At 47.0% G+C, this 17332-nt stretch overlaps 1 protein-coding gene across 11 annotated transcripts in view; it reads left to right on the top strand.

The window, feature by feature from the left end:
• Positions 1 to 17332, top strand: part of SLC4A4 (solute carrier family 4 member 4) — a 149196-nt gene that overhangs the window by 48927 nt on the left and 82937 nt on the right. For all 11 annotated transcript variants that reach the window (XR_001863532.1, XM_017738982.1, XM_017738984.1 and 8 more), the window contains one exon: positions 12505 to 12684. Coding sequence is in view for 10 of the 11 variants with exons in the window: in XM_017738982.1 (XP_017594471.1) it covers positions 12505 to 12684 (180 nt within the window). In the remaining variant the exon portion in view is untranslated. The remainder of the gene's footprint in view (positions 1 to 12504; positions 12685 to 17332) is intronic.

The raw sequence follows: 17332 nt of genomic DNA, 5'->3' as shown, positions 1-17332 counted from the left end.
GAAAGAATAGACTCCTTTGGAAGTATTTTTGTTTTCTCTCTAACTAAAAATGGTGTGAAATCCCAAAAGTAAAAGGAATTTAAAGAAGTTTACTTCAAGCTTGTTCCTGGAAAGTGATGAAGGCGATAGGAGTGAATTAATCGCAGCAAATTCTCTTTTTCTGGGGATTGATTGTCTGTGGGCTTGATAAACTAGTGGGGGAGAAGGAGGGGAGAGCAGGATAGGATACGACTGTACTGAGAAGGGAGAGGATTTCACCTTGCAGCACTATCCTTCCCCTCCCGACTTCAGGGTGTAATTTTATTCTTACTTTTTTATTTGCGAACAAATGCCTGTGGCTTTTCAGTTGAAAATGTTTTGAAAGGTGTAGGGTTACAGCCATGTCGTTGTCACCGGTAATGGACAGGAAAGGATCCAGCAGTAGGAGAGAAAATAATCTCTTAAAAGAGGAGTTAGAACACTTCCAGCAAACCAAGCCAGTCGTTTCTGCAAAAAACCCAGTGTTTTCTTCCTCTCTGGGATGAAGTAATCTGTTCTCAGCCACTATAAATCATCATGTTGGGTTTAATGAGGCTATTTGCTGTCTGCAGGGTCGGGTTTGTATTAGCCTTTTGCTTGTGGAATAATTGACGCTTTGGCGCAGCAGAAACTTTTGAGAAGGGAGAGAGAGACGATATTTTTAATGTTTTATTGTCTTAAATGTTGCCATGTGCTGTTTTGATTTGCAATGGCCATGCGTGATGCTCCAGGAATATAATGCAAGTGATTGTTGGTGATGAGCACGGGAGGGTCCTTTTGACTGTCTGCAGGGCATGTGGTTACTGCTTTAAGTAATATTTGTGGCTGTGGTGTGTTTATATCCTTTGTTCCAATGTAGATATCCTCATTTGGTTTAGTTGGGCTAACAGACCAGTTGCAGCTCATCTCACTGGGGGAAGGACGAGAGGAGGTGAAAGAAGTGCTTCTAGTTGTACACGACAAGCCTCTGGAGCTGGAGCTGCTCAGCTGAGCCTCCGGAGAGCCCTGGAGCTGTGTAGCTAGCTTATTCCCTCGGGGATGCTAAAGGCAGCTCTGTGATTCCTGCCAGGCTCCTGGGAGCGGCCCAGCTAAATCACCCAAGGATCCAAGGCTGTGGCATCTGTCAGGGTCACAGGGCACGTATGGTGCATGGATGGGTCTGTCAGGGAGCCGCTTCTCAGCCGCTCCACTCTCCGCAGTGGGACAGCCCGGAATTCTTGGCGTGCCTAGCAAATCTGGGGCACTGCTGCAGTGCCAGTAAGCATTAAAGGCTTTGGCACTTTGAAGAGATCTTATTTGTCTCCACGTTTCCAGCCTCAGTGATTCTGTGATTCTCTGTGTGTCCTCAGCTACATCTGTCTCTCCACAGCGATCTGTGCACTTAGTGTGTGTGTGTATCCAATGTGCGCCCTGGGTGCAGTCATGGTCTGCATGTGTGGGATGAACTGTACACTCACAGAGTGGCTTGGGTTGGAACTGGTCTTAAAGCCTATCCACTTCCAACCCCCTGCCATGGGCTGGGACCCCTTCCACTAGACCAGGTTGCTCCAAGCCCTGTCCAACACTTCCAAGGAAGGGGCAGCCTCAGCTTCTCTGGGCAGCCTGTGCCAGGGCCTCCCCACCCTTGCGGGGAAGAATTTCCTCCCAGTATGTAATCTAACCTTGCCCTCTGTCAGTTTAAGATCCAGGGGGAGGGCTAAAACATCAGCTAAAAATCCATCCATCCACAGGAATCATCCCATCTCAGTGCCCCAGGGACATCTTCATGCCCTCAGCAGTTCCAGTCCTGGATTTAATGCCATGAACCTCCAAGTCTCCCAAGTGATCCTGTGTGTCCCACTCCTGATGGGGAGGGGGATTCCAACTGGAGTGGGCAAATCCTCCTTCATATATCTGTTGGAGAGCATCCAAAGGAGGCCTAAGAGAGGGTGAAGGATGGAGAGGAAGTCAAATGAGCAGTGGCTGAGGTGACTTGAGAAGAGGAGACTGAGGTCAGACCTTTGGCTGGCACTTGGTGCAGATGCTTTTAAGTCCCTGTTAGATTCCTGCACTTCCAGTGGGGTGTTTTAAAGGAGGAGAGCGTCTGTCAAGAGACTTGGAGCTGTTAGCTCCGAAGTGCCCTCCATTACTTCCCCACCTTCATGCTATGGTTACAACTGTCTTCTCTTACAGGCTGGCAGGGACTGCATCCTCTGGAGAAGGAGGTAACAGTGGAGGGAACTGTAACCTCCAGGTGTGTGTTATTTTTCTGATAGTTTTTATTTTTAGCCTACTTCTACAAGGAAGCAACATACATGCCCTAAAGCTGTTTGCCTCTCTTGCCTTTTCTTTCCGTTCTTCTCCCAATTATTTTTTTTGCAGTCAATATTCATCAAATTTCTCAGGAAGGCTCTTCATTCACTTAATTTCTCCAAAAGTGTGCAGAGAGGAGATTGTTTCTTTCCCTTCTATGAGGGGAAGGGCAGCTGTAACTTTTATCAACCTTTAGTTGTAACTCAGGGATTCCCTGGCAGCAGGAGTTAGCAGGAGACAATAGGAAACCTCTCCAGCAGAGCATTATAATAGGGCTCAGAACCAGGCTGCTTTTGCTGCCTCTTAAGTTGCTTCGAGTTCAAAGAGGTGAAGACAGAATTTTGAAGGTGTCACTCTGAGCATCCCTCTTTGGCAGGTTCTTCGGGAGAAGAGAGGAACATCCTTTGCTTTGTCAGTGATGCCCACAGGTTATGTCTGTGGCATGGAGATAGCAGCTCTGCACAACCACGTCACCCACTAATTTGATTATGTAGTGGTGCAGGGGAGAGGGAAGGACTTGGCTTTTTAAGGAGGGGTAAAAACAGGCGTTTCTGGTCAGGAAGGCATTGAGACATTTTCAGGGTGGGACAGTTGTCCCTTGTGCCCTCGCTGAGTAAATGGAACGTTAACAGAAACCCTACATACCTGACAGAAATATGTCCCTTGGGCCTGCTTCCAGGGATTGTTTAGTCCGTCTCTCAGGTGGCACCTCACCCTGGTCCTACAGTGGAATGTGTCGCTGTGATATCAGCTGTTGACATTTGAAAATAACTCCCTTCCAGCTCCTCCCTGCTGCCTGTCTCCGTGAGAGGGCTAGGTGATGGATTTGGTGTATGTTAGTTAGGAGGAGTTGCTTGGCTGGAGGTGCCCAGAAGTGTGACCCGGCAAGACAAGGGATCTGCCAGGGTCTAGGGCAGAGCCTGAGGGAAAGCAAGTGCAAGTTGGCTTTCTTGGGGGAAGTCAGGAAGAGGCACTGCCCTGAGCTGTGCCAGAGGACCCTTCCCATTCATTTAGAGCACTGCACGTTCCTTTCCTTGAAGGTAACGCCGTGCTGCTGTAATGCCCCTGTGAGGAGTGCTGGTATGTGTGACATAAACAGATTACTTAAGAACTGATTTTGCAAGAGGGGAAAAGTAAAGCTCCACCTTATCCTGAGAGATAAGGTATTCTTGGCTCTCTAAGTGGAACTTCCCCCAGGCTTGCTGCTACTCTGACTTCGTGGTGGGGTGGAGGATGCTGGATTTCAAGTCTGACAACTCCACTGCAAAGCCTGAGGAGCGCACCGGCTCCATTTGTTAGGAAATGGGGAGCAGCACACCTGTCCTGCCTTCCAAATGATGGGCAAAGTAAAGGTTTTGATAGCACCTCTCAGCACTGCTGTACGAGTGAATTCAGGAGAAGATGCCGTTAGGGCAAACTTCTTCTGGATCCTGTTTTCATTGTGGCATTTACTGTTGTGCTGCTAACTCTGCAGAGAGGCTAACCCAGGGATTTTGTAACAATGTTCCATAACTACTTGTTCCATTTTAGCACTTTTCCTCCTCCTTGCTTTCTATTCTCAACCCGGTTGTGTCATTGCACTTTGCTGGTAGAAAGCTGTGTGATGCCATAAGCCCAAGATTAGTCCTTGATGGTTAGATCAATGAGGAGAGAGGTTAAAAGGGCAGAGATAACTGTGAACATCTTTACCTGTATTAACAGCAGCCTGACAGTGGGAGAAATGAGCTGTATTTGCCCATTTACTTTGATTTCTTTTTCTCCTCTCATTCCTGCCATCTGTTTTTGATCTGTGACTGTAAGCAGGCCTTCCTCCATTTTCAGAAGTAACAAGATGACCTGCTTAATATCAGAGTCTTTAATTGCTTCTAAAATAAATATGATTAAAAAATAAATCAGGTAAAATCTGATCGCAGAATGTGATCATTAATATTCTTTGGTACCTTTAATTTGCGTGTAGAGACAAACCAGGCTGTGTTTTGCTTCAGTAAAACTGAACTGGGCTTTACTCCTGCAAAAGCCAGAGAAGACTCAGAAGACTCAGGCAGTACCTTTGTGCTCTCTTTCCATGCAGCAGCTGGCACAACTGTCCTGTGGGGGTGCTGAGGCCCTGGCACAGGTTGCCCACAGAAGCTGTGGCTGCCCCGTCCCTGGAAGTGTCCATATCCAGGTTGGATGGGGCTTGGAACAACCTGCTGTAGTGGAAGGTATCCCAGCCCATGGCAGGGGCTGGAACTGGATGAACTTCAAGGTCCCTTCTGACCCAAACCATTCCATGATTCTATGAACTTGGGAATGGCAGGCAGAAGTTGGGACCCAATGCCGCTCCACACAGCTAAGTAAAAACAAGACGGATGGTTTGGATCTTCCCAGCTTTGAAAGACCGTGATGAAAGATTTCAGGTCTTCAGATCCTTTCCTCTCCAGCTGTAATTCCCCATGGCACTTTTCAGGAGAGTGCTGACTCTTCGCAGCATCCAGCAGGTCATTGCATGGAATATCGTTCTGGTCACTGCCTCTGTCTTTCCTCTGTTGTCAGGAATCAGCGTTAGCTCTGAGGTTGCTGGGTTGCATGAAGAGGTTTTTGATGCCCGCCTACTCCATGCTTGGTGAGAAAAGCTGCAGTGTGAGTTCAGAGGGTGATAAACTGGCTTTACATAAGGCAGCGATAAGCTGGCTGTGCAGGCAGGAGAAGTGGAGAAAACCTTGTAAGAGCAGCTGAGTCAATAGCTGGCATGGTCGGCCCGTGGTGAAGGAAAGGTGGTGGTTTCTTTCCAGCGGTGATAAGTTCTGTGCCAACGTGTGCTGAGCGCGAGGTGAAGGAAGGTGTTTCCATACCATTCTGGTAGTGACTTCTTTTTTTCCAGCTCCAGTTGGTTTAGAATCACAGAATCATTTAAGTTGGAACAGAGCTTTAAGATCATCAAGTCCAACTGATTGGAAACTATCATCAGCTCTCTGACCAGGCAGTGAAGCTAGTTTTGTTGGGGCCCATGCCAAGCCAAAAGGGGACCCTCACATGGCACCCTGCAGCCTTGGATGGGAGCAACTGCTCTCATTTCAGTTGGGATTCAAGTCTCGGCTTGTTTGACTGTCTGCTCCCATCTCCCTCTGCCCAACAGCTCTTTTTTAAGGTATAATAACACTGGATATAACAGTTCAGCATGGAGATTGAAAATCAGATACAGCCTTTCCTTACTTGTCAGATGCAAGTCCCAGATGTGCTGGTGAGCCTTCCCAGATTTTTCTAGGACATTTCAAATGAAAAGGTAGTCCAAAATGTGTTGGGGAGGCCTGGGCATGTTGCCTGAGCTGGGGCTCGGTAACACGGGAGTGTTGTCCTTCTCGTACCAGAACTGCTGGAGCCGGGCTTAACCTGGAAGCTGGTGCTAGGGCTGTAGCTTGTTGAGCATCATCCCAGCCTTCCTGGACCTCTGTCCCTTCCTTTCCTTCTGGTGATGTTCCTCCTCTGGTTGCACAATGCTGGGCGAACTTGAATAGAGACTGAGAAGGGACGCAGGGGCCTCCTGCGCTCCCTGAAGGAAGCCTGTGCCGCTGGAGAGGCGTTGGGAGCCTTTGTGTAAGCACCACTCTGTTTGCATCCCTTCATGGTGCCCTGCTGGCAGCAGCCTGGCCTTCCAGGAACCCTGGCTCTGGCCACCTTCTATCAAACACCTGTTTCAGTATAACTGCAGCCTTGGAATCAAGGGTCTCTTGCAGGGGGCTGGTCTGAGTTTTTTCCCAGAGAACGGAGGCAGCTTTGGATGCCTTAGTCATCATACCACAGTTCTTAATTCTCTTGGAGCAGGGCTAAAATCTGCCTGCATCTGTGAGCCTGATAGTGTCGAGTACAGCTTGGTACTCAGTTCATTCAGTCTTGGTAATTAATGAGATGGAAAAGATTTTCAGCCAGGATTGGTTCTCTTGAGTGGTCATTTGGAGCATTTTGGAAGGGGACATAATTTTAAAGGATGCCAGAAAATGCAAAGGTACCATGCTTCCCAAGAGCTAAATTCAACAGTCCAGCACAGATCCCCTTCTCTGCCCTGTTCCTCAGAGCCCTGCATTCTTCACGTTTTCTTCAACTTTTCTTTCCAGGGAAGCCAAGCAGTTCTGGCCAGATTAGATCAGATCACAGCAGGACAGGTTTGGTGGCTTTTATAACCTCTCACACCTCCAAAGAAGAGAGAAAGAAAAGCAGCTTATGGGGTTGTGGGTAAGAGTCTCACAATGGCTTACGTAAAGCTCAGGGAGAATACCCCCACCATGTGTTCATTGTTCTGTCTGAACAGTGCCCACCCCTTCATTCACTGCCGCCCTGCTGACTGACTTTGCTTCATCTACACAAGCAGGGTTTCTAGGATCTTCGGGAAGACAATTGAAGACCTTGTTGCATTTTATTTTATTTTCCTGTTTAGATATTTTTTACTTGAATTCATGTGATCTCTGTCTTTTAGAGCCATCCTGTTGCTCAGATCTAGCTCACCTTTTACACGTGCTTTGCTGGAGTGGTCCCTGAATCTTGTTAGGAATCTGGCAGGTCCAGTCTGGGTCATGGATCATCCGTTTGGAACAGAGGAGTGCAAGCTTTAGGCAGATGGCTAGGAAGACTTCCCTTGTGCCTAACTATAGTCTTGTTACATGGGAAAGCGTTAGATCCAAGATTAATCTGTCCATTTGAAGATATCAAAGTGCTAGAAGCCTGATGTTACAGAAGAAGAGAAAAAGGTTTCTAATTTCCATGCTGTCTTCCCCTGCACAGCTCATTCCCTGCCCCTCATAGGCATTTCAGTCAACAGCTGTATGTTAAGATGTGAAGTGCAGTAATGCAAATACATAAAATGATCTTTGGACAAATTGCCTGTTTGGTTAAGAAACTGCATCTTCCTTGCCGATGCTGGTCCTCGCTTGGCTCTTAGCCATGAATTTGGGGTTCTTCTGTTGGAGCTGGCAGACCTAAAGAGGTTCCTGATGTTTCTACTCTTGTTCCTTCTTCCTTCCTTTTTCTATGGCGTAGTAGCTCAGGATTGTCTCTGCTGAAGCCCCTGTTTTATATTTTGCCCTTTCTTGTCCCTCCCTCATGGCAGGCTCCTCTCCTGATGGCTTTTATCAGTCTGAGAACCTACTACTCAGCCTTACGGTTGTTGTTCCCATCGCCTGATGGATTCATGCTGACCCTTGTCCTTGGCAAACTGCCACACCATGGAAGAATTGGTTCATTGCATACTACTATTGTTTATAGGAGGAGGGATTTGGATCTGATTTGTCTCCCAACTGGTGCATTCAGTTTTGTTCAGATTTCCACAAAGTGCTCAGTGAATCCTCCTGCTGTTTCCCTGACCGATGGACTTCTACTTGTATGGAAAATCGGTCACTTGAATACCGGCATGTTTTGAAAACCCCGTGAGGGCTGCTGGGTGAGCGTGGGACCGTGCCTGGGCAGCCTGTCTAGAGGACTGGTTATGGTTTGGTTTTCCTTGGAGATTCGGTCTCTCTGTCCATGTGCATGAATGGGAATAGCGCTTGGCTCTTGCACAGTGCTAGGGGAGATCCTTGTGTTCCTTGTTCCTAACACAGCTGGTGTGAACAGTTCTCCGGCATGGGGTGTCCCGCAGCTGTGTATCCCATCGTGGGAGTGCAGAACAGCTTCTCTCCTGGAAGGTGGAGCTGGTTGGGGTGCAGGTCCTCCAGCTGCCCCTCTGCTGCCACCAGCTCCTGTAAACCCCTTTATAACCAGGTAGAGCTAAGGGCACCTGGCACGTGACAGAGTGGCCTTTTGTTCTTATTTCTTGAGCTGATTTGAAACTAAGCAGGGCTTACTTTGGGACTTCCTTAGCACTACTTTTAGTATCTCCCCTTTAAAATGGATCATCCCCCTGATTTATTTGTTCTTCTGAGCCGTGGGCTTTTTTTATGTTGTTAATTTACTTGATTCTCACACAAAATGAGAAGCACCTTCTGCTGCCATCCCTGGGTTGGAAAAGCAGCTGCTCCAAAGCGTGCTGGCCTGGCTGTCATCCCGGCAGTGTCCTGGCTGCTGCCACCTCTCTCTGCGGGCTTGGCTGTGTGCTGACACATCCGTGGGCACAAAGCCATGCCGTGCCATGCCATCTTCTGCTGACAAAGCACGTGGCGGGCTGTGTCCCCTGCCCCTCTGGTGTGCCTGCAGAGCAGATCTCTACGTGCTAGATAGGGCGGCTACCTGAGGCTTTCAGTTCCACCCGGGGATTGATGGCTGGGCTGTGAAAATGGGCTGAGAAGGTCACACCTTTCATGGAATCACAGGGTGGTTTGGGTCAGAAGGGACCGTAAAGGTCATCTCATTCCAGCCCCGTGCCATAGGCCCCCAGGTGACATAGCTGGGGCACCCTGAGCAAAGCCCATTTTTCAGGTGGTCCAGAATACCTGGTCAGAGCTGGTGGGGAAGATTTTGGCTTTGTGGCCAACTGTAACCACGTGAGCTTGTCACAATGTGATCGGATATAATGTGACTCTCCCTGTTCTTTTGCGAAGGAGTCTTTAAAGGAAAAACAAGGGCTGGGTAAAAACTGCTAAGGCTCAGTTTATTGTCAGTCCTTTATACATTTTTAATACTAGATTTTGATCTTGTTTCCTTCTAAGGTGCTGGTGTGAGATTCTTTACGGGCTGGTCTTACCAAGCTCTGGGTCTCAAGAACCCAGTCATGTGGAAAAGATTCCTTCTTAGATGCAGCAGGCAGATGTTATCCTTTGATCCCATAACTTTCAGTTCCTTTCTCCAAGTGACTGAGTTTTGGTTTTGCTGAGCAAAAGCCATTCCCCAGTACTCTTTTTTAAAAAGAGCTAGTTCTTAAAAGTGGAGAGGATCATGATAAAGTGATCTCTCAGAATGGTTGTGGATGGAAGGGACCTTAAGGATATCTAATTCCACCCCTCTGCCATGGGCAGGGACACCTTCCACTATCGTAGGTTGCTCCAAGCTGGCCCTGTCCAACCTGGCCTTGATGATGATGAGCAGATACTCCTGTGGGCAGGGAGGGAATGCTGCATTTCATAGAACCCCAGTTGGGTGATACACAAGTGGGTTTTCATCAGTAAATCTGATTCAGGGAGTCTCCTATGCCCAAACTCCAAATCTGGGCACTGAATCATGGACTGCTGTTCTTCAGTAGCTCTTAGTAAAGCAAAAGATGTGGTTTCAACTGAGTTTTTCCAGGAGCACCTCCCTGATGATGACTACTTCTTGCTTTATTAATAATCAGATGAAATGATTGTGAACTTGGGGCACAGTAAAGATTCTCTGGGGTCACAAAAGTCAAAGATTTTAGCTACAGTCAGTGTTAAGTCCGAAGAAGCCCCTGCCCACTACTGTCACTTAGAAGAGAACCAGTGCCACCAGGACCTGCAGGTCTCCATGTGCATCTTATGGGTGGGGTTTGAGTGTTGTGAAATACACACTGGTGTAATGAGGTGCACACAGAGGATAATGGGTGTCCTGGGGAGGGCAGGGAGGGCCATGGGAGCAGCCACTCAGGAGGAGCTGTGGTGGGTGTGCGAGAGAAAACTCTAGGCTTGGGTTACCTAAAGTTTAGCACTCAGCTCTGTGCTTCCCATCCTCCCCAAGCTGTAGGATCCTTGTGGTGCCTGTGTGTCACGTTACATTTCTCAGGCAGTGGTTCTCATGGGAAAGGCTGGGTTCCCCCGGTGAGTCGGAAATGTCCCAGGAGCCCAGTGCATTGAGAGTATGTGTCAATTGTTTCCTTCCAGGCGCTTTGGGAAGGGAGCCTAGAAGATTATCTCAGCATTTGGAACAATATAAACAGATGCCGAGTGCTTCAAGCACATAGAAAAGGAAAATGTCTTGCTTGGCCTCCCTGAACAGTCGGGCGGGGCGTGGGGGGGGACATGGCAGGGAACGTTAAATAAGTCTCTGCCTTCAGACTAGGGAAAAGCAGCAAAGAAATGCAGATGTTTGCCTGTGTATATACAAGTGAGTTTCATATTACCAAAATCTGTACTGTGCACATGTGGTCCAAAGATTAAAGAGATTGTCCAGTTCTGTTGGCAGCATATTAAAGTATTAAGACTACATGCTTGCTATGATGGGTTTCTATTATCAAGCTGACCACAGAATTCAAGTGATTCAAAGGGGAGTGTTGTTTAATACAGGTACCTTTTGCATCAGGCTTTTGGATACAGTTTTGGGTGTGAGAATCCCTTGGGAAGGGCCACCACTGCCCTGTCTGTCTGGGGTCACCCCCACCCTCCAGCTCCTGCTTGTGCTCGGATAAGATCTCCCCCTCCCTGTCCCTGTGCGGCACTCAGGCCATCTGCCACGTTAAAGCTGATGTTTCCAGTTGCTGGAAGAGCTTCCCGTGTTTCCTTTGGCACGCAAGAGCTAAATCGGATCTTCAGGTGTTGGTCTGGGAGGTCTTGCTACAGATGTCTCTGTGGCTCTGCCCTTTCCCTCTGTGGTGTGATCCCATTCCTCGGAGATGGCGATTCTGGCATGCCAGGCAAGAGGCAGCAGACACAGGACCCTGTTCTGTCGCTGTTCCACTGCCCGAGTTTGAGCCCTGCTTAGCTCCAGAATACGGTTTCTTCCATCTCTGGAAGTGTCCAAGGCCAGGTTGGATGAGGACTGGAGCAACCTGGTGTAGTGGAAGGGGTCCCTGCCCATGGCAGGGGGGGGAACAAGATGAACAAACATGCAAAATAAAGGCTTCACAGCTGGCCTTTGAAATGGCAAATGCAGGGTTGTTTGTCATTGGCAAATCAGTTTGTTACAAAAATGGAGTATTTTGTGCCTAAATTTTCAGTTATTCAGTTGCCAAGATTGGATTTATCGTAAGGAGGAATTAGAGACATGTGTTTAGTTTGTGGGTCATTCATTCAGGTAAATTTGTTTACTCAGTCACCTGTGTGTTCATTTGAAACTCTCCATTCAGCCATGCTGGGATAGAAGTGGGGAAACCAAACTTGGTCGAAAGCACAGAATCCAGCTCTCATTTCTCAAGAGTTGCTTTTGTAAGAGCTGCTTGTACGCTTACAGTGAGATGTCTGAATGATCTGGGCAGAGAAGAAGACATGTAAGTACTTTCTGTGAGCACAGGATAATCATCCCAAGCTGACAGAAGTGCAGAAGGTCCTGAAAAGAAAACATTTTTAACAGACACAAAAAGGCACGACAATTGGCAAATGTATTGAAGTGCTTTGGTTTGTAATCCAAGTCTCAATGCAAGGGTAGAGGCATCCTTGGGGTTTACAGCCAATGTATTATGAAATTTGGCACTTACTCTGTTACTAGTTAGTTTTTATTTTGGAAAGTGTCAAGTAGGAGTTGATAGGAGCTTCTGTGAGTAGTCCTTCCTCCTCTGCTGTGTTACAGTAACATCCTAATGGTACTTAGAGCATGGGACCTCTATAGTGGCACCTGTGTAAGGTACCTAGTGCTACTTGACGCTTGTTATACAATGGACTGCACAGTCAAGTGATGTAAATTTTGTTGGTCTAAGCTCTTCAATTAAGCTGAATCACCTGGCATGAGGGTAGTTGTTAAGTTCAGCCAATGTATTTGGTAAAACAAATGGAAAAATGAGTGTAGAATGTGTTTGAAAAGCATTCTGATATTACAAAATGAGTATGACGGCCTTCTTGTGGGGTTTATTTTGGTATTGAAATGAGTCACAAGGACAACAGTTATCAGAGTCTGCACTGGCATGTGCTCTCAGAAAGGATGGGACAAAAATACTTCTCCAAATGGTAGCTACAGAGCTCCAAGCTCACATCTGGAGATAAGTAAAAACAGGACTAGTTAATGTTAGGCCAACAAAGAAGGATAGTTCACACCATTGGAGTGAAACAGGGATAGGACAAAGAGTAATAAGTTCAAACTGAAAGAGGGAAAGTTTAGGTCAGATATACGGAAGAAATTCTTTCCTGTGAGGGTGGGGAGGCCCTGGCACAGGGTGCCCAGAGCAGCTGTGGCTGCCCCTGGATTCCTGGCAGTGTCCAAGGCCAGGCTGGACGGGGCTTGGAGCACCCTGGGATAGTGGAGGTGTCCCTGCCCGTGGCAGGGGGTTGAAATGAAATGAGCTTCAAGGCCCCTTCCAAACCAAACCATTTTGGGATTCAGTGAAATGCAGCATGAACTGTGCCGGCCCGTGGTGCCCAAACTGCACAGTGCTGAAGTTAATATTTGTGTGTTTGTGTTCCCCAGGTCACCACACGATTTACATCGGGGTCCATGTGCCAAAGAGCTACAGGAGGAGGAGGCGTCACAGAAGAAGACCTGGGCACAAAGAAAAGAAAGAAAAGGAGAAAATCTCGGAGAACTACTCTGACAAATCAGATGTAGAAAATGCCGATGAGACAAGCAGCAGCATCCTTAAACCACTCAGTGAGTACTGGTTCCAGCTGTCACTCATTACAATGGTCCGTTGTGTAGCGATCTGCTCACGGAGGACGAAACTTGATCAATGGAAACAATCGTCTCACGTTGCAGGGTTGGAGTAGTCTTAGCCAGCTGCTGTGGGATAGCTGCTGTGGCTTGGAAGAGGCACAGGCCGGAGCCGACATCTCATCCCTCTGTATCACCTGAGCTGGCCCTTGAGCAGATGCCAGGCAGGAACAGGCCAAATGTTTAAAAAGCAATTTGACACTGTGTGTAAAGAGATAGCAGGCAAGGGCAAAGACTGAGTAGTGCCTAGGTAGATCTGTTGCAGCTTCTGCCTTGGCTCTGGGATGTGCACACGCTCTGGAATTCCAGCACCCCATGATTTCGGCCTCACGTGTCACTAATTTGTGGTGCTAACAGCTCTTTTCCCTTTGGTAATTAACCAGTTTTAAGTTTTGAAAACAAAAAGAGCAATCAAATGGAGCTTTGCTGTATGTTCAAGTATCTGTAGGGATTGCATATCTAAATACTGACAGGCAGGTGAGGTCCATTTTGGATGCCCTGTGCCTCTGTTCCCACCAGAATTGTTAACCAGAAGGACATGTAGTGTCATCACTGTGCAGAGACTGTCACAGGGTCCCATTCTCTTGCTGTATTCTCTGTTGGCCACAAGCGTGAAATCTGGGAGGTGGCTGCTTCAGTAGGAGCAGGAGGGAGATGGCAAGGCTGGCAGGGGTTGAATATAGCAGAGCAGCCCAGGATGTGATACAGCTCTGATTCTTGAGGCTAATTCCAGATGGTTGGAGCTTCATTTGTAAGTGGAAAAATAATTCCTGTGTGAGAGATCCATACGACTGGATCTTGGATTGATGAACTACGTTCATTTTTCATTTTGAGCTTGTGTTGCTGGATACGTGCTGTAGATAGGGACAGTAACACGGGGCAGATCAGTCATGTCTTTAGCCCAGTTCCCATCTTCACAGAACAGCATCTGGAAAGGAAGGCAAGTCACAGATTCCATTTCCTCTTCCCAGCTCTTGCTCCCTGGTTGTCCCAAAGAAGGCTTTTTGTCAGCACTCAGAAACCCGGAGTTGGTTTTACACCAAAAGACATAATTACCCATCTTCAAGAACTCAATTTTTATATTTACACTTCTGTTCTTTAGCATGCAGGTGACCAGGCCTGTAGAAATTCCTTTTTCACTTCTGAATGTATCATATCCTAGGAGAATTGTTTCTATGGGCTAAGTGTACCTATGGTTGAAAACCCATTTCTGCCATCGGGTTTTCATATCCTGCCTTCATTTTGCCCATCATTGTGTCTGTGTAACTTGAAGAGGGGTTTGTGGTGTTTTTTCTCCTCTGTTGTTTCTATGCAGTGATATGTTCTTATCTGCACTTACACCTGCATGTAAAAATATACAGGCTTGCCATCACTCTCCATCTGCAGTTTTCCCATAGGCTTTTCTACCCTGATCTCTTTGCGTTGCAAATTTTTGGACTGGAATTGCATAAATATTCCAGGTGTCCCATGCAATAGCATTCATACCCCATCACTGGGCCCTTTTCTCTGTTGTTCACCGTCTCATGTATCCGGATACTTTTCCAGGTCCTTGCAGGGACCTGCTGTTTCACGCTGGTGGCCAGATCGTTTTACGAGCTGGCTCAGTTAGCTTAGAACTCTGTAAAGGAGAGGGGTAGTTCAGATTACTGTCTTGAATTACAAGTTACCCCATATCCCTGTGTTTTTTCTCTTCTGAGACTCTTGCCTTCAGAGCTGACCTGAATTTTGTGTTTCCCACCCTTTCTCTTGCTTTCTAAGAAGCCTTTCTTCTCTCTCCACCAGCTGTGTCACACAAGTGTGTCCGACAGAAGCCCATTTCTCTCTAGGCAGCGTGTACCAGCTTAGGCTGGTGTCCAGTGCTGGCAATCCTGGCAAGAAACCTCAGTTAGAACCCTGGGGTTTTAATCTTCATCCCATAATAGGCACTGATTGAGGGGTAGGTGGCTCAAATTCAGTTTCAAAAGAATTTTAGAAACTAAGAGCTGGGAAATATTGCACAGGAACTTTAATGGAGCTGGGAGACAGCTGAGATGAGCTACATTACATTATTTAGGGCAGTCAGTAGAGAGTGTAGAGTATCGGAAGCTGAAATATATGTGAGGGCTGTGTGGTTTAAAACAAGCAAAATCGGATCTGACATAACAGAAACCTCAAACACTGCAAGTTTTGGTCCAACATACCTCAGTTTAAGAAATCCTGAATTGATCCCGCTCCTTCTCTTCGTTGATTTCTGCAGTAACTGCCTTGGCCAGTATAGACACTGTCAGTTCAGCTCGGGTATATAATTGGTGATTTAGTTTATTTTCTGATACAAGGACAAGTATATAGAACTTGACTTGCAAAATCTTTAATAATATAGTTGTTAAAATAATTTGTAGATGTTCAGGGAACAACTTGATTGTGCTGTATATTGAGACCTTTGTTTTCCTGAGTAGAAAGCTTACGCCAGTTGTGATTTGGTACATCACTTGGATCTCTTGATCTGTCCCTAAGGACCACAAGCCTAAGCTTCAATATCTTACCTGAAAATGATTTCTCAGCTCCTTGGATGAAAACTCTGCAATTAGGTTTTGACCAAATCTGGGTTTGACTCACCAGGTCAAGCTGCTCACAGCAACCGAACCTGATGGAACATGTCTGTGGATACCAGCAAGAGAATAAACAGATACAGAAATGCAAACCTTCCCTAGAAAAGTTTTGTTCCAGTTCCAAACCAATCTAGCTGTGCCTCTGTGTTTGGGAATTGGTGCAGTCTGGAAATGTCACTCCTGGTTTTTTTTTTAAGTCTGTGTCCAGCTGAGCCAAACAAGCCAAACTCTGGTAGTTTATAGACAACCTTCAGCTCGCCCATCTGGAGAGAGCTGGGCAGATTAAACGTGCACAGATACGTTTTATCCTAAGGAAATTATTGCTTGGGAATGATGCCTCCTTCACAAATCCAGACAGGGATACGCTGACAGACTGAGGAGGAGGCAGGAAGGCGATGTTCCCTCTGCAGAGCCCTTTCAGGACATTCCAGGCCTGCAGGGCTGTCTCTGCACTCAGGGAACTTTGGCATTCACACCCTGGTTCTCAGGCAGGACTGCAGGTGATGACAAATCCCTCTTCCAGGTGAAACATCCCAGCACCTCCTGTCTAAAAGCACCTCCTTTAACCAGCCTAGCCCTGGCTTCCATTTAGGGCCAGTAAGGAGGAAACGCTTCTTAGGCTCTGCCTCATCAGGTCAGCTGGTGCTTGTGTCAGCACAAAGAGGATGGTGTCGTTTTCTACTACGTGTAAGCGATGAGACAAGTGGGGAACAAGGAAAGCAGATGAAGTTTCTCCGAGTCCATTTCCCTCTTCCTCATTCTTTCCTACAGGCGTGCAGAGATTTTCCCATGAGGAAATGCGTCTCTGCTTGATCTGGGAAGGGTTTTTTTCTCATTGTCTGGTTGCCCTCCAAGTCACTTTGGCTCACCTCCCTGGCCCAAACCCAGGTGCTGCAATACTTAACTGACTTTTAAAAACCACTTGTGGGTCTGACAAATTCTTACGGCTAAGGAATAGAATTCTCTTAGTGCTTGTGTCCCTGAAGAGAATAAAGGCTGATTTTTGTGAGACGTTAGAATGTTGGCATGTTGATAAATAGAACTGCAGAATCTAAATTTTGGAATACCTAAAAGCAGGGATAAGAGGAACCATATAAAGAGAGAGGGGAAGGATGATAGATCGCATCAAAGGCTTGTAAAGGTTTTTTCAGAGAATTCCTCTTCCACCCACCAGTGGTAGTTCCTGAGGGTTTTAGTAAAAATCCTCTCTTGAGCCCTCAGATGTGGGTTTGGAGGAGCACTTCTCGTGTTTGCAGAGGAGTCATTTCATTAAGGTGCTGTTTGAGGCTTGTGCTGCCATTCTGCATGGAGTGCATCTCTCCCAGTGAAGGTGAGGTTTTGGCTGGATGGATCAGATTTGCACTGGAGGCAGGTAAATCTCTTTTACTGCTTCCCAACTTGGAGTGCCTGCTTTGCAGGAAGAGTTTGTTGTGGAGAATGTCCCAGTTGATAGATTGCCCAAAGAAGTGGTGGGTACCTCATCCCTGGAAGTGTTCAAGGCCAGATTGGACAGGGCTTGGAGCAACCTACGATAGTGGAAGGTGTCCCTGCCCATGGCAGGTGGTTGGAGTGAGAGGATCTTTAAGGTTCCTTCCAACCCAAACCATTCTGTGATTCTGTGATTTCCAGTGAGGAGTGCCAGTCTGACTGGAACTGTCAATTCATAAAAAGATCAAATTAATTCAACAAGGATATTTAGACATCAATTTAGGAAGGCTCAGGCTTTGTGTCTACCTTGAAAGTTCATTAAGGCTGGTGCTATAAATAGCAGGAGACAGCTACAGGATGGAAATAAATGAACCTACTTAGCAGAGCAGATGCAGCACAGGCAGGGCTGTGCCAAGAGTCCTCTTTCTGTTTGCTATACTGGATTTTTCAACCATCCAGTTTCTTTCCTGACTTTTCAAGACATGGGGTGGGATTTTCCAAAAGCTTTTAGCTTCAGCTCACCACAGTGAGAGCACTGGCAGTAGCTGAGAAATACCAGTCAGGATGGCAAA

This window comes from Corvus brachyrhynchos, unplaced genomic scaffold (genome assembly GCF_000691975.1).
Source record: "Corvus brachyrhynchos isolate BGI_N302 unplaced genomic scaffold, ASM69197v1 scaffold597, whole genome shotgun sequence".
In the NCBI taxonomy this organism is placed as follows: domain Eukaryota; kingdom Metazoa; phylum Chordata; class Aves; order Passeriformes; family Corvidae; genus Corvus; species Corvus brachyrhynchos.
Note: the sequence above shows the minus strand (reverse complement) of the source record. Positions and strands in the feature narration are given on the sequence as shown.